Source organism: Synchiropus splendidus, chromosome 6 (assembly GCF_027744825.2).
Source record: "Synchiropus splendidus isolate RoL2022-P1 chromosome 6, RoL_Sspl_1.0, whole genome shotgun sequence".
In the NCBI taxonomy this organism is placed as follows: domain Eukaryota; kingdom Metazoa; phylum Chordata; class Actinopteri; order Syngnathiformes; family Callionymidae; genus Synchiropus; species Synchiropus splendidus.
In genome coordinates, this window is record NC_071339.1 from 8988079 (window position 1) to 9007468 (window position 19390).

Genomic DNA, 19390 nt, shown 5'->3' on the forward strand with positions numbered 1-19390 from the left:
CAGAAGCTTGTTTCCTGTGAAGATCATGCACTATGTAAATCATGCCAAACATGGGAGACCTCATGCAAGCTTGGTTCACTGAAAAGAAAAAGCCTTATATTTGTTCACTTTCGAGAGAAACTAGCTAGTTCCACATCATAAAAGTCGCTGAGACAACGTCAAGAACACTCACACTATATATATATATATATATATATATATATATATATACACACGCTATATATATATGAACTTAGAGTATAGCAATATATCATAATGTATTGTATCACTGCTCCTGTATCAGGATACATATCGTATCACAAGACACCTACCAATACACAGCCCCGCACAGTACACTGTATTTCCAACATGAAGATACTTGAAAATTGGATTTTGGAAGTCATGTTAAGACAGACAGAATAAAAAGAAAAAAAAAGAAGAGGAATTGTGTGTTCAGAATACAAAAAAATAATAATAAAATGCATTGTTGTATGTGTTGTACATGAACTTAAGAATAGTTAAAACACAAACAAAATAATGGTTCAATAAATAAATAAGTAAATAAAAAAGGAGGCATTTAAATAGGAAAGTATTATTGTATGAAATTATTGTATGAAAATATTGAGAGTGAAGGAAAAGAAAGACAACCGAAGACAATGAATTGCAAAAACTCATGTCTGTTCAAATACTAATATGAATGAAGCTCATGGCGCTCGAACGCTCGCACAATAGCTCATAGCATGCAGAATCTCCAGAGATTGTTTTGATGGCGTAAGCGTATGATTCTCATACGTTTATAGAGACGTGGATAGCACAGTGTTAAAGCGGTTTGTGCTGCAGCCGCATCACATGGAGGTGACAGTTTGGATTTCAGCTTGAGACGGGTCCTTTCTGCCTGTGCTTGACAACTTGAAAACAGAGAGCTGTGTAAGAGCCTAGCTGGACGTCACCTGACTGAGAGGACTGGCAAACTTCATGAACAATGTAACCGCTTCCCTGCCGAAGCTTCTGTGATGAACCAATTACAGGCTGGATTAGGTCTAATGAGCTTGTTCTGGTCTTGGGAGGAGAACAGAGCCACTCCAGCATGTGATGTTCCACGCTGGGCCAGGCCACCGTCCAGTTCAACCCCAGAACTATGTTGGTTTTTAGTCCTGATTTGGCCCTGCCAGTTGTCAAGACGACCAACATGAGAATGTCTTTGGCCTGTGGGTGGGCGGCTTTTCCGCCCCGGCATCTCTTTCTTCTGCAAGTTCAGAGAGGAGGAGGGAGCCAGTCGGAGGAGGTGGGAGATGTGGATGTGTAGCTTAGCAACTCCCCTCGGTGGATGGAAATTGATATGCAGCTTTGTTCGAGTGCTGCAGTGTGAGCCAGAGGAGGGGATGCCCGAACAAAGCGGGCCTTATTGAGGCCCCTCCCCCAACCTCCTCCTGTGTGCCCAGAAACAAGGACGTGGGAGGACAAATATTTCAGCTCCAAAGAGTCCCGATCCAACTTACAGAAGTGGCCCGGGGAGTAACGCGGAGGGGCCCGGCCTCTGTGGGGGGCTGCAGGTGGCTCCTTGGGAAGGTTTGTGCAAGAGCTTCAAGTTCTCCTCAGAACAGGAGATCATTGTACGTCAAAATTAAAATCTAGAATTCCTCATTGATTTGCAGGATAACCCGCTCAACTTTGAGAATCTGGCAGATGACTAAGCTTGTGATCTTATCTCTGAAAGATCCCAATGACCAAGGAGTGTAGATGGACCAGTAAATGAGAGCTCTGTCTTTTGGCTCTGCTCTTCTTTAGCCTCAGCACTTTCTTCACCATGTGGACTGCATGATTTGTTTTGAGCTCTGTCATTCAAAGGTTAGTCGACCAAACTACAACACAACTAGAGAAGGAACTTGAAGCAGAAGAAACTCAAGCAGGAAAACACAGAAGTTTTGTCTGCCTTCCCTGGCAACCGAGCTCAAAGCAACTGTGCTCATTATATCCGGCAGAACTCACAGGGCCAGCAGTTATTGTGAAGCCGTGACCTTCAGTGTTTGAATAATCGCAGAACGGAGCACCGTACTCAAAGTGTGAGCTGCTTCCTTGTCCAGTGGGAGTCAGGAATTCTTTCCACAAGACATCAGAGTTTCCAAGAGACCTCTGGCTCTTCCTCAATAAAGTTGTTTAAGTACAGTCTGCATTAAGTGGGCGACTCAAAGACAAGTCACGGTGAAAGACTGTGTTGTCGAGTTGTTTGTTCTACTGCTTAACGGCTTGTATGTGACATACAGCTTCATCTAATAGCAGCGGGGATAATGAAGTAGTCAAAGTAAATGTATGGTAATGTTATTGCCATTAAACACGGGGTGAAATGAGCAGACTGGTGGAGGTACTCGGTTTCTAACTGCTTTTCTAGTTTTTGCCTTGGCAGTGGTGGTGAAAACAAAAGAGAGCTAGGTGATCCACAGGTCCAACACTACATCCATTGACTTGGACTCATATGAAGCTGGAGTTCTGTGATTTTCAACTTTGTATTCATGTGTTTTTTTTATTGAAATTTAGGGCAGAACACAGACAAGGCGGCGCTCCGATACAGGGCTTCAGTAATTGTGCTCATAGAATGGCCACCGATACCATGTTAAATTTGCATTTGTAGGGCAGTGAAACTTGTGACCGTCACCCATGTGCAAGAAAAAGGAGGAATGTCGTTCAAATATCGATATATATGAAAAAGAAAAACAGGCAGTAGTACTTATTGGTGAGTACTCAAAATGCAATACTCGTACACTACTTGTTTTGGGAAAAAAAAAACTGGTATTGGTGCATCCATGCACAAAAAATACTTTTCAAGTGTTCAAGTGTTTGCAAGATGACTTTGAAATTAGACTTAACTTCAGGTGCTTTTGTTGTGCTTAATTCCAAGCCTAGGTTCGAAGTGTTAGATGATCATTTCTGAGCAACCTGTCCTGGCTAATGTTGCTCAAGTGTCTCCCTGAAACTATTTTGCGAGCTGTCCTTTTTCAGAGGGGCTCAGCCAAGAGCCGTTAGAACACAAAAGACCAGCTCAGCTCGCGCACAAAGAAGTCTAAAAGCCCCTTTCTTCTTCTTTTCATTCCAGCTGCTCACCATCTTGTGACAGTGTGAACGATTACCAGTTCAGCTGTGAAACACTTGTGTGGTGGAACCTGTGCAAAACAGACACTGCAAACTAAAGAGTTACCAATTTGTAAGTTGTGGGGGTTGTAAGACCTCTGTGTGCTGCAGTTTCCTATACTGTAGGTACCCTGGGTGCCTCCCACAGTCCATGACACACAGTGAGTGTGTGCACCTGGCATAACTACACCGTACACGATACAGCAAAACCAAATTATATATACACTATGAAAACCAAAAGTATTTGCTCAGCCAGCCAAATGATCAGAATCACAGGCTGATGTCAGGAGCTCAGTGAATTCCAGCGTGGAACTGTCATATTGTTATCGATATTAAAATGATCCGCAAAAAGCATTTCATGCTTCAGACAATAAAGACTCAGTATTTTGTCAGGAAACAAGTGGAACTACGGCATCATAGATGCCATCTCTGCAACAAATCCGGTTGTGAAATTTCCTCCCTCGTACATTACCAAGTGCAATGCAAAGCACCGGAGGCAGTGCTATAATTGGACTATAGAGCAGTGGAGACGCCTTCTCTGGAGTGATGAATCATGCTTTTCCATCAGGCAATCTGATGGACCAGTCTGGGTTTGGAGGTTGCCATTTGTGCCAAGTGTGAAATTTGGTGGAGGAGGAGCTATGGTGTGGGGTTGTTTTTCAGGAGTTGAGCATGGCCCCTTAGTTCCAGTGAAAGGAACTTTGAATGCTTCAGGATACCCAGATATTTTGGACAATTCCAGGCTCCCAACCTTGTGGGAACAGTTTGGAGCAGACCCCTTCCTCTTCCGACATGGTGGACTCTGGTGGATGAACTTGACTGGCCAGCACAGAGTCCTGACATGAACCTTTAGGGATGAATTAGACCAGAGACTGTGAGCCAGGCCTCTGGAAGAATAATGAAATATTCCTATCAACACACCCTTCAACTTTGTGGACAGTCTTCCCAGATGAGTTGAAGCTGTAATAGTTGCAAAAGGTGGGCCGACTTCATATTGAAACCCTATGGGTTAGGAAGGGGAGGCACTTAAGTCCATATGGGAGTCAGGGCAGGTGAGCAAATCCTTTTGGTAATATAGAATATACGCCGCAAAACTCCTGACCTACAGCCACTTCTTCAAAACCAGTGAGGCCCCCATACATTTATCATATATCAGACTGTCAAAAATCATCTAGTTAGGGCCTTCTGATTTCAAATCAATATCTCACAACCCCGCAAATCATTCCAATACATACACAATCTATCTATATAACTAATAACATCAATCACATCAACCGCAGAAAACAAAAAACAAAACAAGACAGCGACAGCTTATATCACTAGTGGTACCATGAAAGTCATAAAGTTTCGATACAACAGGATGTACAAAGTCGAATGGCTGCCGTTGGCTGGCTTTAGCTGTCAATCAAAGACAGGCCGCAAATGATGTTTGATGTTGATCTTCGCTGTACGTTGAAGGGCAAGAGCAAAACTGACTGCAATACCATATCTAGATCACTGATATCTCTGATAGAGACACCACAAGGAGACTAACTGGTACCTATACTTTATTCCCCATCTTATTTTAACAAAGTAAACATGGATACTTCAAAGGGAAGGCTAGAGGTTTATGACCAAAAAGTAATGTTTGGCTCCAAGTTTGTTTATAAACGTGTTCCAAAAAGTCTTATAATAGTCAAAGTTACCAGCACTACTAAGACGTCATCCTGCTGCTGTGGGTGGAGTCTCTGTGTGTTTCTGACAGATGTGTATGATGCATCATCATCAACCTCAATTTTACGCATGGCTAAAACAAAAACGGCAAAAACAATCTACAGTTATGACGTCCTAAACTACTGAGCAATTCAGTAAAAATAACAGTAACAAGCCTCTGTTCTCAACAGGGCGTCCCAAGTGCTTCTGAGGAGTCTTTCACTCTGTCTTTGTTGGCTTCCACCACCACCAAGCTCTTCACTGTGTCGTCTTTGCTCGAGGGCAACATGGAGGTGGGTGAGGACGAGGTGGGTGAGGGGAGAGCAGAGGTGGCAGCGGTCGATCCAGAAGATGAGGACGAGGTGGCATCAGGTAGACACTCGTCACAGCAGCAGCAGCAGCAGTCCAAGAAAGCCTGGCCCAGCGAGCGACACAAGCACAGCAGCAGCACCGGAGTGGCCGAGCTACGCAGGAACAGCAGGAACTGCCCGACCAGACCCAGTGCTGCTAGAGCTGTAGCTGGCAAGGCGGTGAATGTAGAGGCAGAGATGTACGCCAGCATGATGTTGCAGATGCTCTCTGGGAGGTTGCACAGGACGTACAAGACGGTGAGCGCCATCACCGTCGAGCGAAGCCGCTGCTCTCGAACGTGGTGCTTCTTTTTGGGTGATATCGTTGGGGATCCTTTGGGGGACCTTTTCTCACAGCTGGGTTTCTGCGACACGCGCTGAGCTAACACTTGCCTGGTCACCAGGTCACAAGCCAAGGTGAACAAAAGCGGCAGACAGATGTAGCAGCCAAACATCCACCACATCCGGGCCTCGTGGTAGGTCAACACCAGGGAGAGGATGTGGTCTGGGAGCTCTGCCGATGGCTCTCGCACACAAATATCCAGCACATAGGTGTCACGTCTGGATCTGAAGCCAGACATCAGTGTTCCTGACTGCTGAGGGGTTGGCACGGTGGCTGTTTCCTGGACGAGGTGCCACAGAAGAAGCTCTGGTGCTGCCAGGACCATGGAACCCAGCCAGATGACGGACAGCTTGGACAGAATGGATTGGCAGGGCTCTACTTTTGGCACATGAAGGGGAGCGGAGCTGACGGCTGAGTGGAAGCGGTCGATGCTGAGGGCACACAGGCTGAACGTGGCCACGCCCAGAGACGTCACCTAGAGGAGGAGTCACAAGAGACGGGAACTTAAAAGAAAGGTCCATTTATGGTTGTAATGCAGCACTACAAGATCCTGTAGAGGGTGGATATACATGTCCATGCGCTGTGCATTTCTAATCCTCACTGTCATTACGGAGGCTTGTCCCCTCTGTACGTGCTCAATGACCTGAAACAGTTAAGACACGACGCTTGATAATTAACCAGCCGCTCCAATTAGCATGAAAATAGATGAGCACAGAAGGAGCTGGAGCTCTGCCTCGGTCCTGGCACAAACTGCTTAAGAGCATTTCAACAAACTACTCATTAAAGCTCATTTAAACTACTAGAAATAGAGTCAACTATTTTGACACTGGTCAGCATGATAATAAATGAGTGGCTAAATAAGTACACAGTGGAAACCAGGGTGAAAACAATAAGGCAGACGATGACAACAGTCAGCAGGTGTCACCCAGAAGCTTATTTCGGGTGAGAATTAAAAAAAAAAAATCATCTTTCTGTGCTAGATATTATTGTACCAACAGGCTTAACAAACCGTGTGTGAGGAGGTTCTACTTCCACCAGTCAGCAGCAGACCGTTCAGTCTTCATCTCATTCTTCTTGTGCAATGAACATATGCCACTTGTATGTACAGAAGCACGGAAAAACTCAAAATTTCACAGTTAGACTCAGAATCAGAATCAACTTTATTGCCATGGTCAGAGGGGATCCCACCAACTAGGAAAGAGCTTTGGAATAAAGTGCTGTCATTGATAAAATAAAATAAAATAAAATAAAATAAAATAAAGGCTGATCACGAATTCAACAGTTAGTTAGCATTACTTACCTTTTATTTACAGTATCAGTTAGAACTTCTAAAGAAAAAAAAAATAAGATTAAGATTGATGATTTCTTGTATAGTTTTGGCATCTTTTGTTTAGATTATAATAAATATCTATGTTGTACTCCGGGTGGCACAGTGGAGCAATGGTGAGCACTGCTGCCTCTGAGTAAGAAGGTTCAGAACTTTACCTCCAATTGAGACTGGTTTCTTTATACACAGGAAGAGTTCACTTAAATGATCTGTGGCTTATTTCATAGTACAACCAAGAATCGAGTGGACCAGTTAGGGCTGATTTGATGGCAAACAGGAACCTTCCCACCCGCATAGAGGTCTATGGCTCATGATAATACAATTTGGAAGTTCCCAAGTTCACTTTGAAGAACACCATTGAATGAGCATCGTAGTCGGGGTACTGGACAACGAAACCTTTACATCTTAATCATAAACAATGTTCAGAAAATGTTGACCACTTCACCATGTTTGACCTCAATGGGATGGTTTGTGAGTAAATCTGTGGTATTTAAATTTTGAACTTGAGTTTAAACTCGACATCAGCAGACCACGGCGTCTGTATGCCCTTTGTTTACATCAGCAGCGGCATGAGAAGAACCACTTCATGTGTGACTGAATGGAATAGACTCAAGAGATCAGAACTGCACAACAATGATCCCAGCGTGAAACTGAGCCGGCACAAGCACAGCCTTCACAACAGTCGCTGTCCTGGAAAATGGCAGTGATTTTGACCTCAAAAATAAAAGTACTCTTTTTTTTTTATTTATGACTGTTTTTGTGTAAAGTTTCTAGGTATGTTACTTGTTGCTTTGATTGATATGCAGAAGACAAGACAATGTGGCAAGTCATAACATAACATTCCTTTCTTCTCTGAGGAAAGCCAGTCTGGAGGATTTCAAATAAGTTTATGGAAACATCTGAAAATATTGTAGTATTCTGTTTTTAATTTGTATTTTTCTGGAATGACCTCTACATTATCATGTCTTCTCAAATGTTTCTTAAATGAGATCACAAATATTAAAAAGGAAAAGTACTCTTACTTGACCTACATATGTGTGAATATCAGCTTTTTGTCATATTACTCTTGTTCATCTTTGGCTTGAATTTACATTTGATGGACATACATACTGATGGTACATATATATAGATATATATATATCAGAGAAGCTCCTCACCTCCAGGTAGGGCACCAGGCGGCAGGACAGGTCCCCCAGAAGCCTCTTCAGGGTGAGTTGATGGAAGACCACCACGGGGAGGCAGAAGAAGATGACCAGGAAGTCACAGAGCGCCAGTCCCGCGAGGACGCAGTTCCAAGAGCTCTTCAGATAAAAGTTGTGCCACACGGTGCACATGAGCGCAAGGTTCCCCACAAGCCCGGCGGCGAACAAAACCAGGGCCAGCAGAAGAACGGCGTAAGCCCAGTAAGAGTCATCCGTTACCGGGAAGAGCAGCGACCCACGCCCGGTGGAAAAGTTCCCGGGATGCTGTCGGACGCTTCTCGGCGTCGTGAAGTAACCATCCGGGTCGTCGTGGCGTCTCGGATCGTGTTTCCTAAAGGCGCCGTCTTTGGCTCCACGGGCAACTCGCCTGAAGTCGGACGGTCCGGGGCTCCCATCGCGGTCCAGAAGGGTTTCCGTTGAACGGGACCCACTTGTGTCTGCAGCGATCCCGCTCGCGCCCTCCTCGGCGTGGGGAGTCAGCCGCGCGTGACGGAGCTCCGTCGGTCGTATGAACAGGAGGAAAAGGAACACAACCGGGCTCATTTTAACCTCCGAGTGACCCAAAATGTCTTTGTCACGACTTTCTTCCAAGCATGAGCGGCAGCAAACTTTTCACCCTTGAATAAAGAGGAGACTGTGGACAAAGAATCTCACGCGCTCTCCATCCGGTCCTGATGCTGGACTCACTTGCGAGTCGTCCGGCTGGCAGCATCGCAGCACCGCAGTCACAGAGCCGGGTGGGGGCGGAGCCATGGAGTGAACACTGGCGGGGAAGCAACATGTGGGAGCGACAGCAGAAGCTAACTTGGAAGAAGGTGCGCAAGTGAACCAGATATTGACACCGCAATTCTGGCGTTTAGCGTTATGAACCGAAAAATAAAGTTACCAAACGGTCGCTCCTGTTTTGTCATGTTGTCAATTGTTGTAGCATCGCAACCGCCAGTGATGCGAAAGTAAAAGCCGTTTGAAAATCCTGTTTATTTAATCTGGATGTGTACATATTTATAATGATATTTTGGAGAATCCCATAGGTTGACCACTATTCCACTGGTCTAGACTCGAACTAGAGCATCTCTGGAAGTCACCCAGGAGGTTTGAAGTCAATCTCATGTGTCATTTCAAAATAAAGGCCTTTTTTAAATGGCGCATATTGAATGTGGATGTGTATGCATTCATATTGATATTGTGAAAAATCCCTTAGGTTGACCACCATGCCACTGGTCTAGATTTGAACTTGAGTATCTCTAGAAGTCACCCAGGAAGTTTGAAGTCAATCTCATGTGTCATTTTCAAAATAAAGGCCTTTTGAAAATGACATTGAATTTTCTTTTTGCCCGCGTCACAATCGGGACACTGCTCTTCAAAATAAAAGCATTTTCCTATTTACTTTGTTGTCGACAGCCAAGCGCTCAGACATTTTCGAGGAGCAGGTGCCTAAGCCAGAAAAAGGGGGGCAGCATTGCGAAAAACAGTGCTATTGTTGGGTCGGTATGTTTGAATTCATACAAGTTCTAAAATGAATCTCTAAAGAAAAGCTCAAAATGCAATCGAATCACTGTATTAATTAGTTTCAATGAATGACAAAAAAATCTCGTCTAGTCAAATGAATATGCAGTTTCACAGCAGCATAATAGTCAGAGTCACTGTGCTTACCTGTGTCATGATCAGTGTTGACTATCTTACTGTGACAAACTAGATGCAAAGTGTAGATGCGATTTGGTAGATATTTAAAAAGTCATCCCACATGACACATTTTTATTCAACATGCAGAACTGTGTAAAAATACATTCATAGTGTCATGAGTAGCATTAGTGAACCAGAGTATGACACTGGAGAACAAACAGCAGGGTTGATGCTAAATCCACACTTCAGCGTCTGAATCAAACAAGGTACAGAGGCTTTCAGATCTCAGCTGGCTCACTGGCTGCACCTGATCAGGGAGTCTGACTTGAATGCTCACATAGTGGTCGCTGTCAGTGGACCAGCAGCTGAGAGGAGTCATGTCAGTTGGCTTGGACCCTTGTAAACCATGCGTTGTACCTGCCTTGTTGAAGTGATTTTGATCACTCTGAAGTGTGGATCCCATGAGAGGTTTGCTCACAACAGCTGGATTGTTTTCATCTGAAACACAGTGCCCCTTTTTATTCCAGAGAACCAACTGCCTACTTTTGCGCTTCCTGATTGCTTTCAAAGATCTCATCTGTGGTACGGAGGCACGGCGACCTTGAGGGTCGTTTTGTTTGCGATTGTTTGATGGCAAAATATGTGGTGAAATCACAAGCCCTTTGTCCATGCCAGGGGATTTCTGTACTGCTGTGTCCACCATCACAACTTTGGCTGGCTTCGCTAGACACTCTGAGGCTACAGGAGAGAGCAACTTGGACACCTCTTCAAGCTTCTTGACGTCTTGCATATGGTCCTGCTTTAGACTTTCTATGGTACCTTTTAAGCTTTCAATGGTCTGGCTGAGGCCTATTGTGACATCTTTGGTCTGAATGTGAAAGATGAAATAACATGCTGTCAAACAGGATGAACATGTTGATATACATAAACAAATCGAAACATTTTTCCCACCTTTTGTATTTTCATATCAAATTCTCCCATCGCTTGCCTTTGGGTGTTCAGTTTGTCAAGCAAGACCTCAAAGCGATGGGAAAGGTCGACCTGCAGACTGTTCAGACTGCTTTGCACTGAAAAATCACAATCAATTGACAGTAATTGGAAAACCAAAAACGCAGATGCAGTGCTAGTAATACAGTGGTACCTTGGTTCTCGACCACGATCCATTCCAGACGGCCGTTTGAGAAGCGAATTGTTCGAAATCTGAATCGATTTTTCCCATTACAATGAATGGAAAAAGAAATAATGCGTTCCAAGCCTTAAAATAGGCTTTTGTAGGAGTGAATGTAGAGTGTCTGCTGCAGGTGGCTGTTCCTCTATGTGTGTGGCTGCTGCATGTGGGAGGGGTTGCCGAGTGAGTGACGTCTCTCCAGAAGTGAAGAGGTGCCTGGTGCGTGTCCAGCTCTGAATGTGCGCTTCTGTGCAGTTTGGCTGTGACAAAGTCATAAACCAAGTCACGCTCTGTCCCAGACTCGCCTCATCCCTCTCCCAGCTCCAGCCCACAACAGGACATCAAACCCTGGAGTGAGCGCTCCAGCACCTCCCCTGTGACACTCTACCACGGTCCAGTGCAGAGACAGGAAAGGTTTTACACCTCAATATGATGAAAAAACAGTCAGTAAATGTAGCTAACGGGACACATCTGCAAACAGAGGCTGTGTTATAGACAATAACAGAGCGCGTCGTGGGTCAGCTGATCAGTCCGTGCACGGTATGTTTTTTCTGTCTTTTTTCAGGGGCGTTCAAATTCTGGATTTTCGTTCGAAATCCGAAGCAAAAAAATTCAAAATTTTTGTTCGAACTCAGATTTGTTCGAAAACCGAGGTACCACTGTACTTATCATTGGGCAAAAGCGCCACCTTGTGATCATAAATAAGGAGAAAAACGGAAATGTAACAAAACTGACCAGTCAAAGATAAATTGCTAATCTTGTCCTGAGCAATTTTGCCATTAGAAATATTAGCGTCTTTGCCAGAAAGAGACAGTTGAATCTGAAAAGATGGCACAAAAAGTTGAGGCAAATTAAGGCAACAAAATGCAATCAGTTTCATAACTTACCTTATTTAAGGTTTCCTGAATCTGTTGAAATTCATCTGCAAGGACTTGACTGACAAGGTTTATTAGGCAGATTTAATTACACTTTCCATATAAATAAAAACACAAAACAAACTAGACTACACAAATTACCTGTGGAATCTTTCTTTGGCACTTTTCTTGTCTTGGTCAAATTTTTCCAGAAACCCCGGAGTTTTCGTTTTGCCTTTTGACTCTCCAAACAACATGGGCTTAACGACGTACTTGCTTAAATATCTGGGCACACTGCGCTAAAGGAGGACAACACACCTTTGTTGAGGGCATCCACCCAACACATGACACCAGTGCTTCACTTGCCTCTAGTGAACTGTGCACGGAAGACCTGCTCAAACCCTGGAAGTTTTCACGCCGAAACTGAGAGCCATAAAACATCTGCGACTCTGTCAGACTAAAGGGACAAATACAAAGTACAACACTCCAAAACGATGCCAACGTTTTATGTATTTACACGTATGCCACGTGTCGTCTAATGAAACAAGGCGGTAGTGTCGCGTTTGGCCGTGGTGTCATGACATTGTTTATTTCCTTATTTAGAGAGAAGCAGAATGAAAGCAACACTTCACTGAGTGACCTCCTTACCTGCCCTCAGCCGTGAGGTTCAGCAGTTTACTAGTATTGTGGTCCATTGTGACTCAACACAGGCAGCACAGATATGTTTGCACGGATAATACGTGAAGTAATGCTCAAACGCTGAAGATAAATGTCACTTTGTTCAGAGTTTAGTGTAGAATTTGACCCTGGAGGCGGTATTTTTCGGTGGTAATGGTGTGTTTCGGCTACATCGCGCGGCTAGCTTCATAAATTCAACTCCCCGCCGAATCGCGCGCTGCGTTCGAGGAACCCGAAAACCGTCGGAATTATGTCCATGCAAATAAATCAGAGTAATTATTAACATGTACATTAAATAGAATAAATGATGAACGCTATGTCTTGCTGTCTCAATGCTTGTAAGTAAGCTAACTTAACAGGAAGTTTACACGGAAACTGTTATAAAATATGACAAAATATTTTTGAATATTTTTTTACATTTTAATATCAAAACTTTTTTATATGGATTAAAGAGACAAAATTAAGTGACGACACACAATAATATTGCTCCTCATATTGTGAAAACCGGTTTAGGAAAACCTTCAAAAAAAGGGGACAGAACTGAATAAAGAAAGAAACACATTGTTTATGAATGGAAAGAGTCACAAAAGCGTCACAATTAATCAATACGACTATTATTAACAATGCTATAAATACAATTCCCTCTCTTCACTCGTGTATTTTGCCGTCTTGGGTGTTCCTCGCGGTCGTCTCCAGCTGTGATCGGTTGGCGTTGATGTGACTACTAAACAGAAAGCTCCACATACATTTACACTTGTGATTCAATCTATATAATAAAACAAGAAGGTCAATTTCCCAGAATCCTCAGCATCTTTTGGTGTTTTTCAACTGTCTCTTGGCATCTTTGTGTTTCTTGCGATACTCCTGGTGAAAAAAAAAGCGTATATAATCAAATTTCATAAACACGTTTCCAAGTTCAGCATGCGCTGTGTACTTGTCTGAGCGTGCTCCTCTTCTCCTCCCACTCCTTTCTCTTCTCCTCCAGCTGTGGTGGCCGACAGAACCACCGCGGACCCTCTGAGGAGGAAGTTCAATGACAATCTTAGGATGCATCTGGAGCTCAACACTTTTCATCTGAAACAGGGTCCATCTCAGACTCAACCATATCAAAACAGATTGACATGCCGTACCTGTCAATCTGGCGTCATCAGGGTAGAAAAAGAACCGAGCTTTTGTCACAGGTGCTTCAGCTCTATGGAACACAACATACACATATCTTTAAGTGAAACCGATGCTTTGTTGCAGCATCAGAGGAACACTGTCTTCACTTGTGAGAACTTCAAACTGATTGATACTGATAGCCACCATCGAGGGGGCGGGAGGGTTTGACACAAAAAGAAATGGACTCACTCTGTGGCAGTTGCTGAAATGACTTCCTCCTGGTCATCCTCCTCCTCCTCCTCCTCATCTGAGCTGCTGTCTTGTAGTTGTGGATCTTGTAGCAAAGACACTTTCGCCACTGAGATGTTCTCCACTTTGTATTCAACTTTAAGAAGGAAACAAAATAATAGTTAATGAAATGACAGCAACACCCAGAAGGACATGAAGTGGGTAGAACATACCAGGCTCGGCAGATTTTGTCTCCTCATCATCAAAGAAGGAGAACTTGAATCCAGACTCTTTCATCTCTGCACTCTCATCAGCAACAGCTTCATCCTCTTTGCCTGATGCGTCCTCCTGCTGGTCCCAGTTTGTCTTCTCGTTGGCTATGACCTCTTCATTTTTTCCAAACCCGAACACAGACTTGAGGTCACCAGACACATCAAAGTAAATGTCCTTTGAGACATCTGGAAGCTTCTGGGCTTCCTCACGCTTTTTCATCCTCTCTGCTTTGCTACAGACACATCAGATCAGATGAGATGAGGACAGAACAAAATGTGTCTTCAGGTTCCAATGGACAAACCTCTCCTTCCTCTCTTCCTGTTTGGCTTCAAAAGCAGCGTGCTCCTCTCTGCTCGGGTCATAGTGCAGCGCAGCAACATCTCTGTTGAGTGCACAGTCCCACATTTAATATACAGATGTGACAAACATCCACTAAAATTAATGAGCAAAGTGAAGTGAAGTAAACCTGAAGGTTTTAGCTTTTGAAGCTGGTTTACTACTGCAGGTCGGGTCGATGCTTCTGCCAAGGACGCTCTGCAGAATGGACAAGTTCTTCTTTTTCTCATCCTCCAGTATCTCAGCATCCCCATTTACATTTGCCTCTTTGTCTGAGCCAAGAAATACAAACAATTCAACATGATTTACAGAAGTTACTGCATGAGAGATCGGCCATGTGGGATCCACAATGATGAAAATGTATTTGAATTTGCCAACAATACTGACTTGGCAACCCAGAGATATTGACAGGTATTCGAACAAACAAACAGTTAAAGAAACAATAATCCATAAGGAAATATGATGTTGCGTGCAGTCTCATCCAGAGGACTCACTGGGCTCATCTTTTTTGTCGTGCTCCTCTTCCAGGAAGCGCTCGTCCATCCGGAAACGCTCATCCATACCAAAGCGAGACTGCAGCTCCATCAGCTGAAATGTGTCACAAGCATGAATATATTGTAAATAAAATCCATTGTCTATCGCTCACCTTCTGTCCTGCTGGTCCTTCAAACTGAGGCCTGATATCAAACCTCTTGTCCTCTTTGTCATCATCATCATCATCTTCCTCATCGTCACTGCTGCCGAACAGTCGAGGACCCGAGTGTTTCTGTTTCTGACAAAGTAAACATTGTAAAATAACAATACAAATATTAATACAGTGATTAATAAAATGTGAAACTCACATTTCCTTCCGCAGATTTGCTCGTTTTGGCTTCTGTGACATCGTCTTCATCTTCTGATCGCCTTTCCTGGAGCAAAGTCTTCTTTGATATTGTCACCTTGTCTTCTTCATCGTCATCAGAATCAAAGACGATATGCTTCCCGGCTCGTGTTGGTGGAGTATCCTATGAAAGACAAGTCAGAGGAAATAAAACTTAATAATCAAAACTTGATCTTCAGTTTTTGACTTTCACATTAAAATCATACCCCAAAACAGAGACTCCAATGCAACCACAGTCACAAAAGAGACCATTTGAAATATAACCATTGACATGCAACTGTAAAAACATCCCAAACACAATACACAAATAAGACATACACCATATAACACAGACACAGGAACACACCATGTTGGCCAGCGCTCCCTGGATCAGCTTCTTATGTTCTTCAGCTTCTTTCTGCCTCTGTTGGACTGCAGCTAGCCTTCTCAAGTTGGCCTTCCTCTGCAGCTCCTTCTCTTCTCCAGCTGCTAGCTGGGTTCGGTGTTTAATATGAAGCTGTTTGATCTTCTCCTCCTCCTTGGCGTCGTCATGTGTGCTGGACGAAGACTCGCTGTGGTTGGAAGAATCCTCTGACTTGTTTGAGGTAATTGTACCTAAAGACGACACCTGACCAGATGAGGGTGCTATGACTTTAGATTTGTCAGCCTGCTTGTCTATCCGTTTCACCCCTTCACCCTGCCTCTCTTCATCATCACTGCTCGCCCGGGTTTTGTTTTGGACCGATTTTGAAGTAATGCTAATCTTAAGCATTGTGCTTACACGTTTATCCTCCACTAATTTCTTCTCTTCCTCTTCTGAATCATCCTCCGTTTCTGAATTCTTTCCTTCTGCTGATTCTGCCATCTCCAACTTATCTTTTGATGACTTGAAAGTCTTGTTGGGTTCCTGCTTTGCTTCACAGTGTTGCTTTTGCTGTTTGCTGACAGCTTCATCCTCTCCTTGAATTTTCTCATCACCCGAAGCTTCATCTATCATTTTAGTTCCCAGGAAAGCAGGTGGAGGTTTTGGAGTGAGGCCTTTCTTCTTCTTCTTCTTCTTCGTTTTCACTTTCTCATCATCACTGCAGTCTGCTAGGAGAGAGGCCAAGATGTCCTCTGGGGTTGTTCCTTTCTTGGGCTTCCTTGGTTCTGTTGTCGGTGTGCGGGAAGAAGTGTCCAGACTGCTTGGAACCGAAGTCTCCACTGCTTGCTGGCTCTCCTCAGCAAGTCTCTGGAGATCTGCCATAGAGATTTCAAGATGGGTGACATTCGAGAACATGGCTTCATAGTCGGAGTCTGAAACTGAAGAATCGGACTCCTCTTCATCCACATCAGACTCAGATTCAGCAGAGAAGTTTGCCACCAAAGGAGTAGTTGAGCATCTGTTCTCCCTGCTGACAACCTGGTTTTCCAAACTCTGTTTGCTGAAACCTCCACTCATCTGATCAGTGGAGGCCTTTCTCCTACTTTTATTAACAATTGTCGGCTCTTCCTTCAGCTCTTCTTCCTCCTCAGATGGACTTCTCTTTTGTGCTTTTCTCTTCTGAACTGCTTTACTTCCTTGCTCTTCAGCAGTAGGCTGAACAGGTTTCTGTTTTGGTGGAGGAGGTTTCTTGGAAGCTATAAGTTCATCCGTGTCCGCTGAATCGTAGTCAGCCTCTTCAACTGGCATGGCTAAAAATTCAGACAAGTAAAGTCAAATATTAATATAAAACAAGTGCAAAGCATCCTCCGCGCGTTCTCCTTAAACTGGAGACCAAAGTCTCACACATTCTCAAATATTAGGGTGTTCATTATGGTTTTAGAAGTTATCATTCTCTCACCTCCGTGCAGGAAATGCTTCCCTTTAGAGTTAGCAAAATAGTCTAATCCGACCACCTCCAGCTGATCTTCTCGGTCCGTCATTATTCCTCCATTAGTTGTCGCCTGAGATTCAATGATTCTGCGGATATCTTGCTCTGAATCACTGTCGAGCCAATCCTCTATTCTTTGCTGTGGTGGCATGTGGTAGGTTTCAGGTTTGAATCCATTTGTGGATGAATGTTTCTCAGTGATCACAGGAATAACTCTGCATACATGTGGACAGCATTATAATCAGTCACGGAGTAATGGAAATAAAAGGATGGAATGAATAAGTTTAAACATAAAGAGGACTAGTTTCTGCTTACTTGGCCTTCTTCTTGGGTTTAGGCGGAACATATGGGGGAAACTCTCCACGTCTCTTCTTGCTGATGTCATCATCTCCTCCCTGCACCTCCCAGGTCAGATCACTGACAGGAGTGGGCGAATCTACACTTGCGGTGTCCAGCTTGCGAATATTGTGGCAGTACTTTGATGGGTCGTACTTTAACGTGCGCACTCTGTTTCCTTTCTTACTCTTTAGCTGGAGAATGGGGAGAACGCGCCCATATTTACTAACGATCCAGTCCTGAAACCAGATCAAGAGAGAAGTTTTAACTCAAGAATCCACATGTAGCTCTTTGACTGTTTTGGCTAAAATGAAAATCATTTTAGAAAGAATATTACAGAATATTTAGGTGTGATTTCTGATGATGATTTGGCAAAGACTATCAGACCTTGTGACCTGGCACTTCAGTTCCTGGCACTGCAGCTTTCATGGTGAAGTTTTCAACACCAGCATTCTTCAGAGCGTCCAGCATTTCCTGTCTCTTGTCCTCCACTTCAGGCTTGTGGAAGGATGTCTCCCTCTCGTTCTGTCTCTCCTGAGCCAATCTAATGCACAAATATGGTGCACATGAATGTGGAACACTTCACAAACAACTTTGATCATGTGAACATCACAACCATACTTGTGGAGGAAACTCTCTTTGGCAGCTTCAATCTGCAGTGTTCCTCCTTTCCATTTTGACTTGTTCAACACAGTCATGCCTGCGCACAAAACGGAAACATATTATTACACATTAGCAATGGACCATGAGCTAATTGTTGACTCCGTCTGTCAAAGAAGATCACTATAGGTAAATGCTAATCATTGTCCGTTGTATTATTGTTTGTTAGTATTTTGGAGTCAGTATCTAAGTTTTGACTCCCCACATGTTGAAACTTGTACATTTACTAACAATGATGAACCCACGTAGTTCAACACCGTACCAACAGCACCTTGTAAATGGTATCCATATTAACATTGGTATAACAAAACAGTACAATTTATGCAGACAGATGATCAAAACATGTTGACGCATACATCTCTTCAGGTCTCCATCAGAAATGTTGATGTTGATATAACCAAAAGTCTTGTAGGGTACACCTGCAAAACAACCACATGGACAATAAATACAGCAGTCCATTACAACACACATTGAATGTCAACAATAATTCAACTTCACAATATCCAAAACATCACTCGTATAAATGAGTAAATATAATAGTGGTTGGGGTAGGGAGCATTAGAATTCTTTTGAAACAAAAGAGTGTTATTCCGACCAAATCCTCACCATCATCATCCTTTCTCGTTCGCAGCTCCACATCATGTACTTCTCCAAACTTCCCAAAACGTTCTTTTAGTTCCCTCTCATTGACAGAGTGACTCAATCCACCAACATACAACCGCCGCATGTCCAGTCGGCTACATGGTTCCTGAAACACCAATGAAGCAATGATGAGCCTCTGCAAATACATTATTATTGTTTAGTAATATATCAGAAAAATAACACTGATTCTTTTGTTCATTCCCTGAACAGACTCAGTGGCAGTGGAGTCCATGGTCATTGCTTAATGCAAGGATTGTCACAGATCATTTTAGCATTTTAATCGTTATTGGTGCAGAAAAGTTGGAAGATGAAGATTTTAACTAAACTTGAAGAAGAGTTTTAACTAACCATATATGAATTATTATTACCGTTTAGAATGGCATTCCAAGATTATCATCAGAAAAGTTCATTGAGCGAAGCAGAGGCGATTGACAATCGGACAAACCGAATTAATCGCATAGAATCAGTAAGAAAAACACACCGTAAATGTTAGATACTTTAACAAACCAAACTGCAACGCCATACCAACAACGAAAAAGTGAAAATGATAGACAGACAGATGATATAACACTTTGAGACATTATACGCGTGATAGAATTGCAATTTCAAATGAAATAATAACGGAATTGTCAACCTCACGTGCGTCCATCTCGTGTAAACATTGGCCTCTGCTCTACGGTGCAGCCGACAAACTGTTCCGACAAAATGTTTACCGAGTACAGAAGGTTCCGCTTGACTCTTGTTTATTAAAATGTGTTTT

At 43.4% G+C, this 19390-nt stretch overlaps 3 protein-coding genes across 6 annotated transcripts; all 3 read right to left on the reverse strand.

Moving 5' to 3' along the window:
- Positions 1 to 276: 276 nt before the first annotated feature.
- On the reverse strand, positions 277 to 8822 carry gpr37l1a (G protein-coupled receptor 37 like 1a). The gene is made up of 2 exons (XM_053869313.1): positions 7975 to 8822; positions 277 to 5965 (listed from the first exon to the last, which is right to left on the reverse strand). Exons 1-2 carry the CDS (start codon positions 8560 to 8562, stop codon positions 4982 to 4984), a joined length of 1572 nt encoding a protein of 523 aa, XP_053725288.1. The 5' UTR covers positions 8563 to 8822; the 3' UTR covers positions 277 to 4981.
- Positions 8823 to 9822: 1000 nt separating this feature from the next.
- Positions 9823 to 12736, reverse strand: LOC128761006 (uncharacterized). 3 transcript variants are annotated; one of them, XM_053868833.1, is made up of 7 exons: positions 12313 to 12736; positions 12031 to 12121; positions 11827 to 11963; positions 11698 to 11746; positions 11546 to 11630; positions 10594 to 10709; positions 9823 to 10510 (listed from the first exon to the last, which is right to left on the reverse strand). In XM_053868833.1, exons 1-7 carry the CDS (start codon positions 12357 to 12359, stop codon positions 9875 to 9877), a joined length of 1161 nt encoding a protein of 386 aa, XP_053724808.1. In that variant the 5' UTR covers positions 12360 to 12736; the 3' UTR covers positions 9823 to 9874. The 3 variants fall into 3 exon arrangements, with proteins under 3 accessions (XP_053724808.1, XP_053724810.1, XP_053724809.1); XM_053868835.1 differs by having other exon boundaries at positions 11827 to 11958; positions 12313 to 12323; XM_053868834.1 differs by having other exon boundaries at positions 11827 to 11958; positions 12031 to 12736.
- Positions 12737 to 12833: 97 nt separating this feature from the next.
- nol8 (nucleolar protein 8) lies at positions 12834 to 19312 on the reverse strand. Of its 2 annotated transcripts, none has more exons than XM_053868173.1 (18): positions 19265 to 19312; positions 18595 to 18736; positions 18345 to 18407; positions 17950 to 18028; positions 17716 to 17872; positions 17308 to 17567; positions 16963 to 17207; positions 15507 to 16813; positions 15123 to 15284; positions 14927 to 15046; positions 14775 to 14868; positions 14411 to 14552; positions 14246 to 14326; positions 13905 to 14176; positions 13693 to 13828; positions 13473 to 13534; positions 13277 to 13359; positions 12834 to 13206 (listed from the first exon to the last, which is right to left on the reverse strand). In XM_053868173.1, exons 1-18 carry the CDS (start codon positions 19277 to 19279, stop codon positions 13147 to 13149), a joined length of 3480 nt encoding a protein of 1159 aa, XP_053724148.1. In that variant the 5' UTR covers positions 19280 to 19312; the 3' UTR covers positions 12834 to 13146. The 2 variants fall into 2 exon arrangements, with proteins under 2 accessions (XP_053724148.1, XP_053724147.1); XM_053868172.1 differs by having other exon boundaries at positions 14927 to 15052.
- Between the last annotated feature and the right edge of the window lie 78 nt (positions 19313 to 19390).

Excerpts from the sequence above, each read along its gene's own strand:
- gpr37l1a (XM_053869313.1), bottom strand. The coding sequence starts at position 8,562 with ATGAGCCCGGTTGTGTTCCTTTTCCTCCTGTTCATACGACCGACGGAG. Across the intron at positions 5,966-7,974 it reads GCCTGGTGCCCTACCTGGAG|GTGACGTCTCTGGGCGTGGC; the intron begins GTGAGGAGCTTC and ends CTCCTCCTCTAG.
- LOC128761006 (XM_053868833.1), bottom strand. The coding sequence starts at position 12,359 with ATGGACCACAATACTAGTAAACTGCTGAACCTCACGGCTGAGGGCAG. Across the intron at positions 12,122-12,312 it reads AACCTCACGGCTGAGGGCAG|TCTGACAGAGTCGCAGATGT; the intron begins GTAAGGAGGTCA and ends TTGTCCCTTTAG. Across the intron at positions 10,710-11,545 it reads TAGCAATTTATCTTTGACTG|TGCAAAGCAGTCTGAACAGT; the intron begins GTCAGTTTTGTT and ends GTGATTTTTCAG.
- nol8 (XM_053868172.1), bottom strand. Across the intron at positions 17,568-17,715 it reads CTGAAGTGCCAGGTCACAAG|GACTGGATCGTTAGTAAATA; the intron begins GTCTGATAGTCT and ends ATCTGGTTTCAG. Across the intron at positions 16,814-16,962 it reads GAAGCATTTCCTGCACGGAG|CCATGCCAGTTGAAGAGGCT; the intron begins GTGAGAGAATGA and ends CTGAATTTTTAG.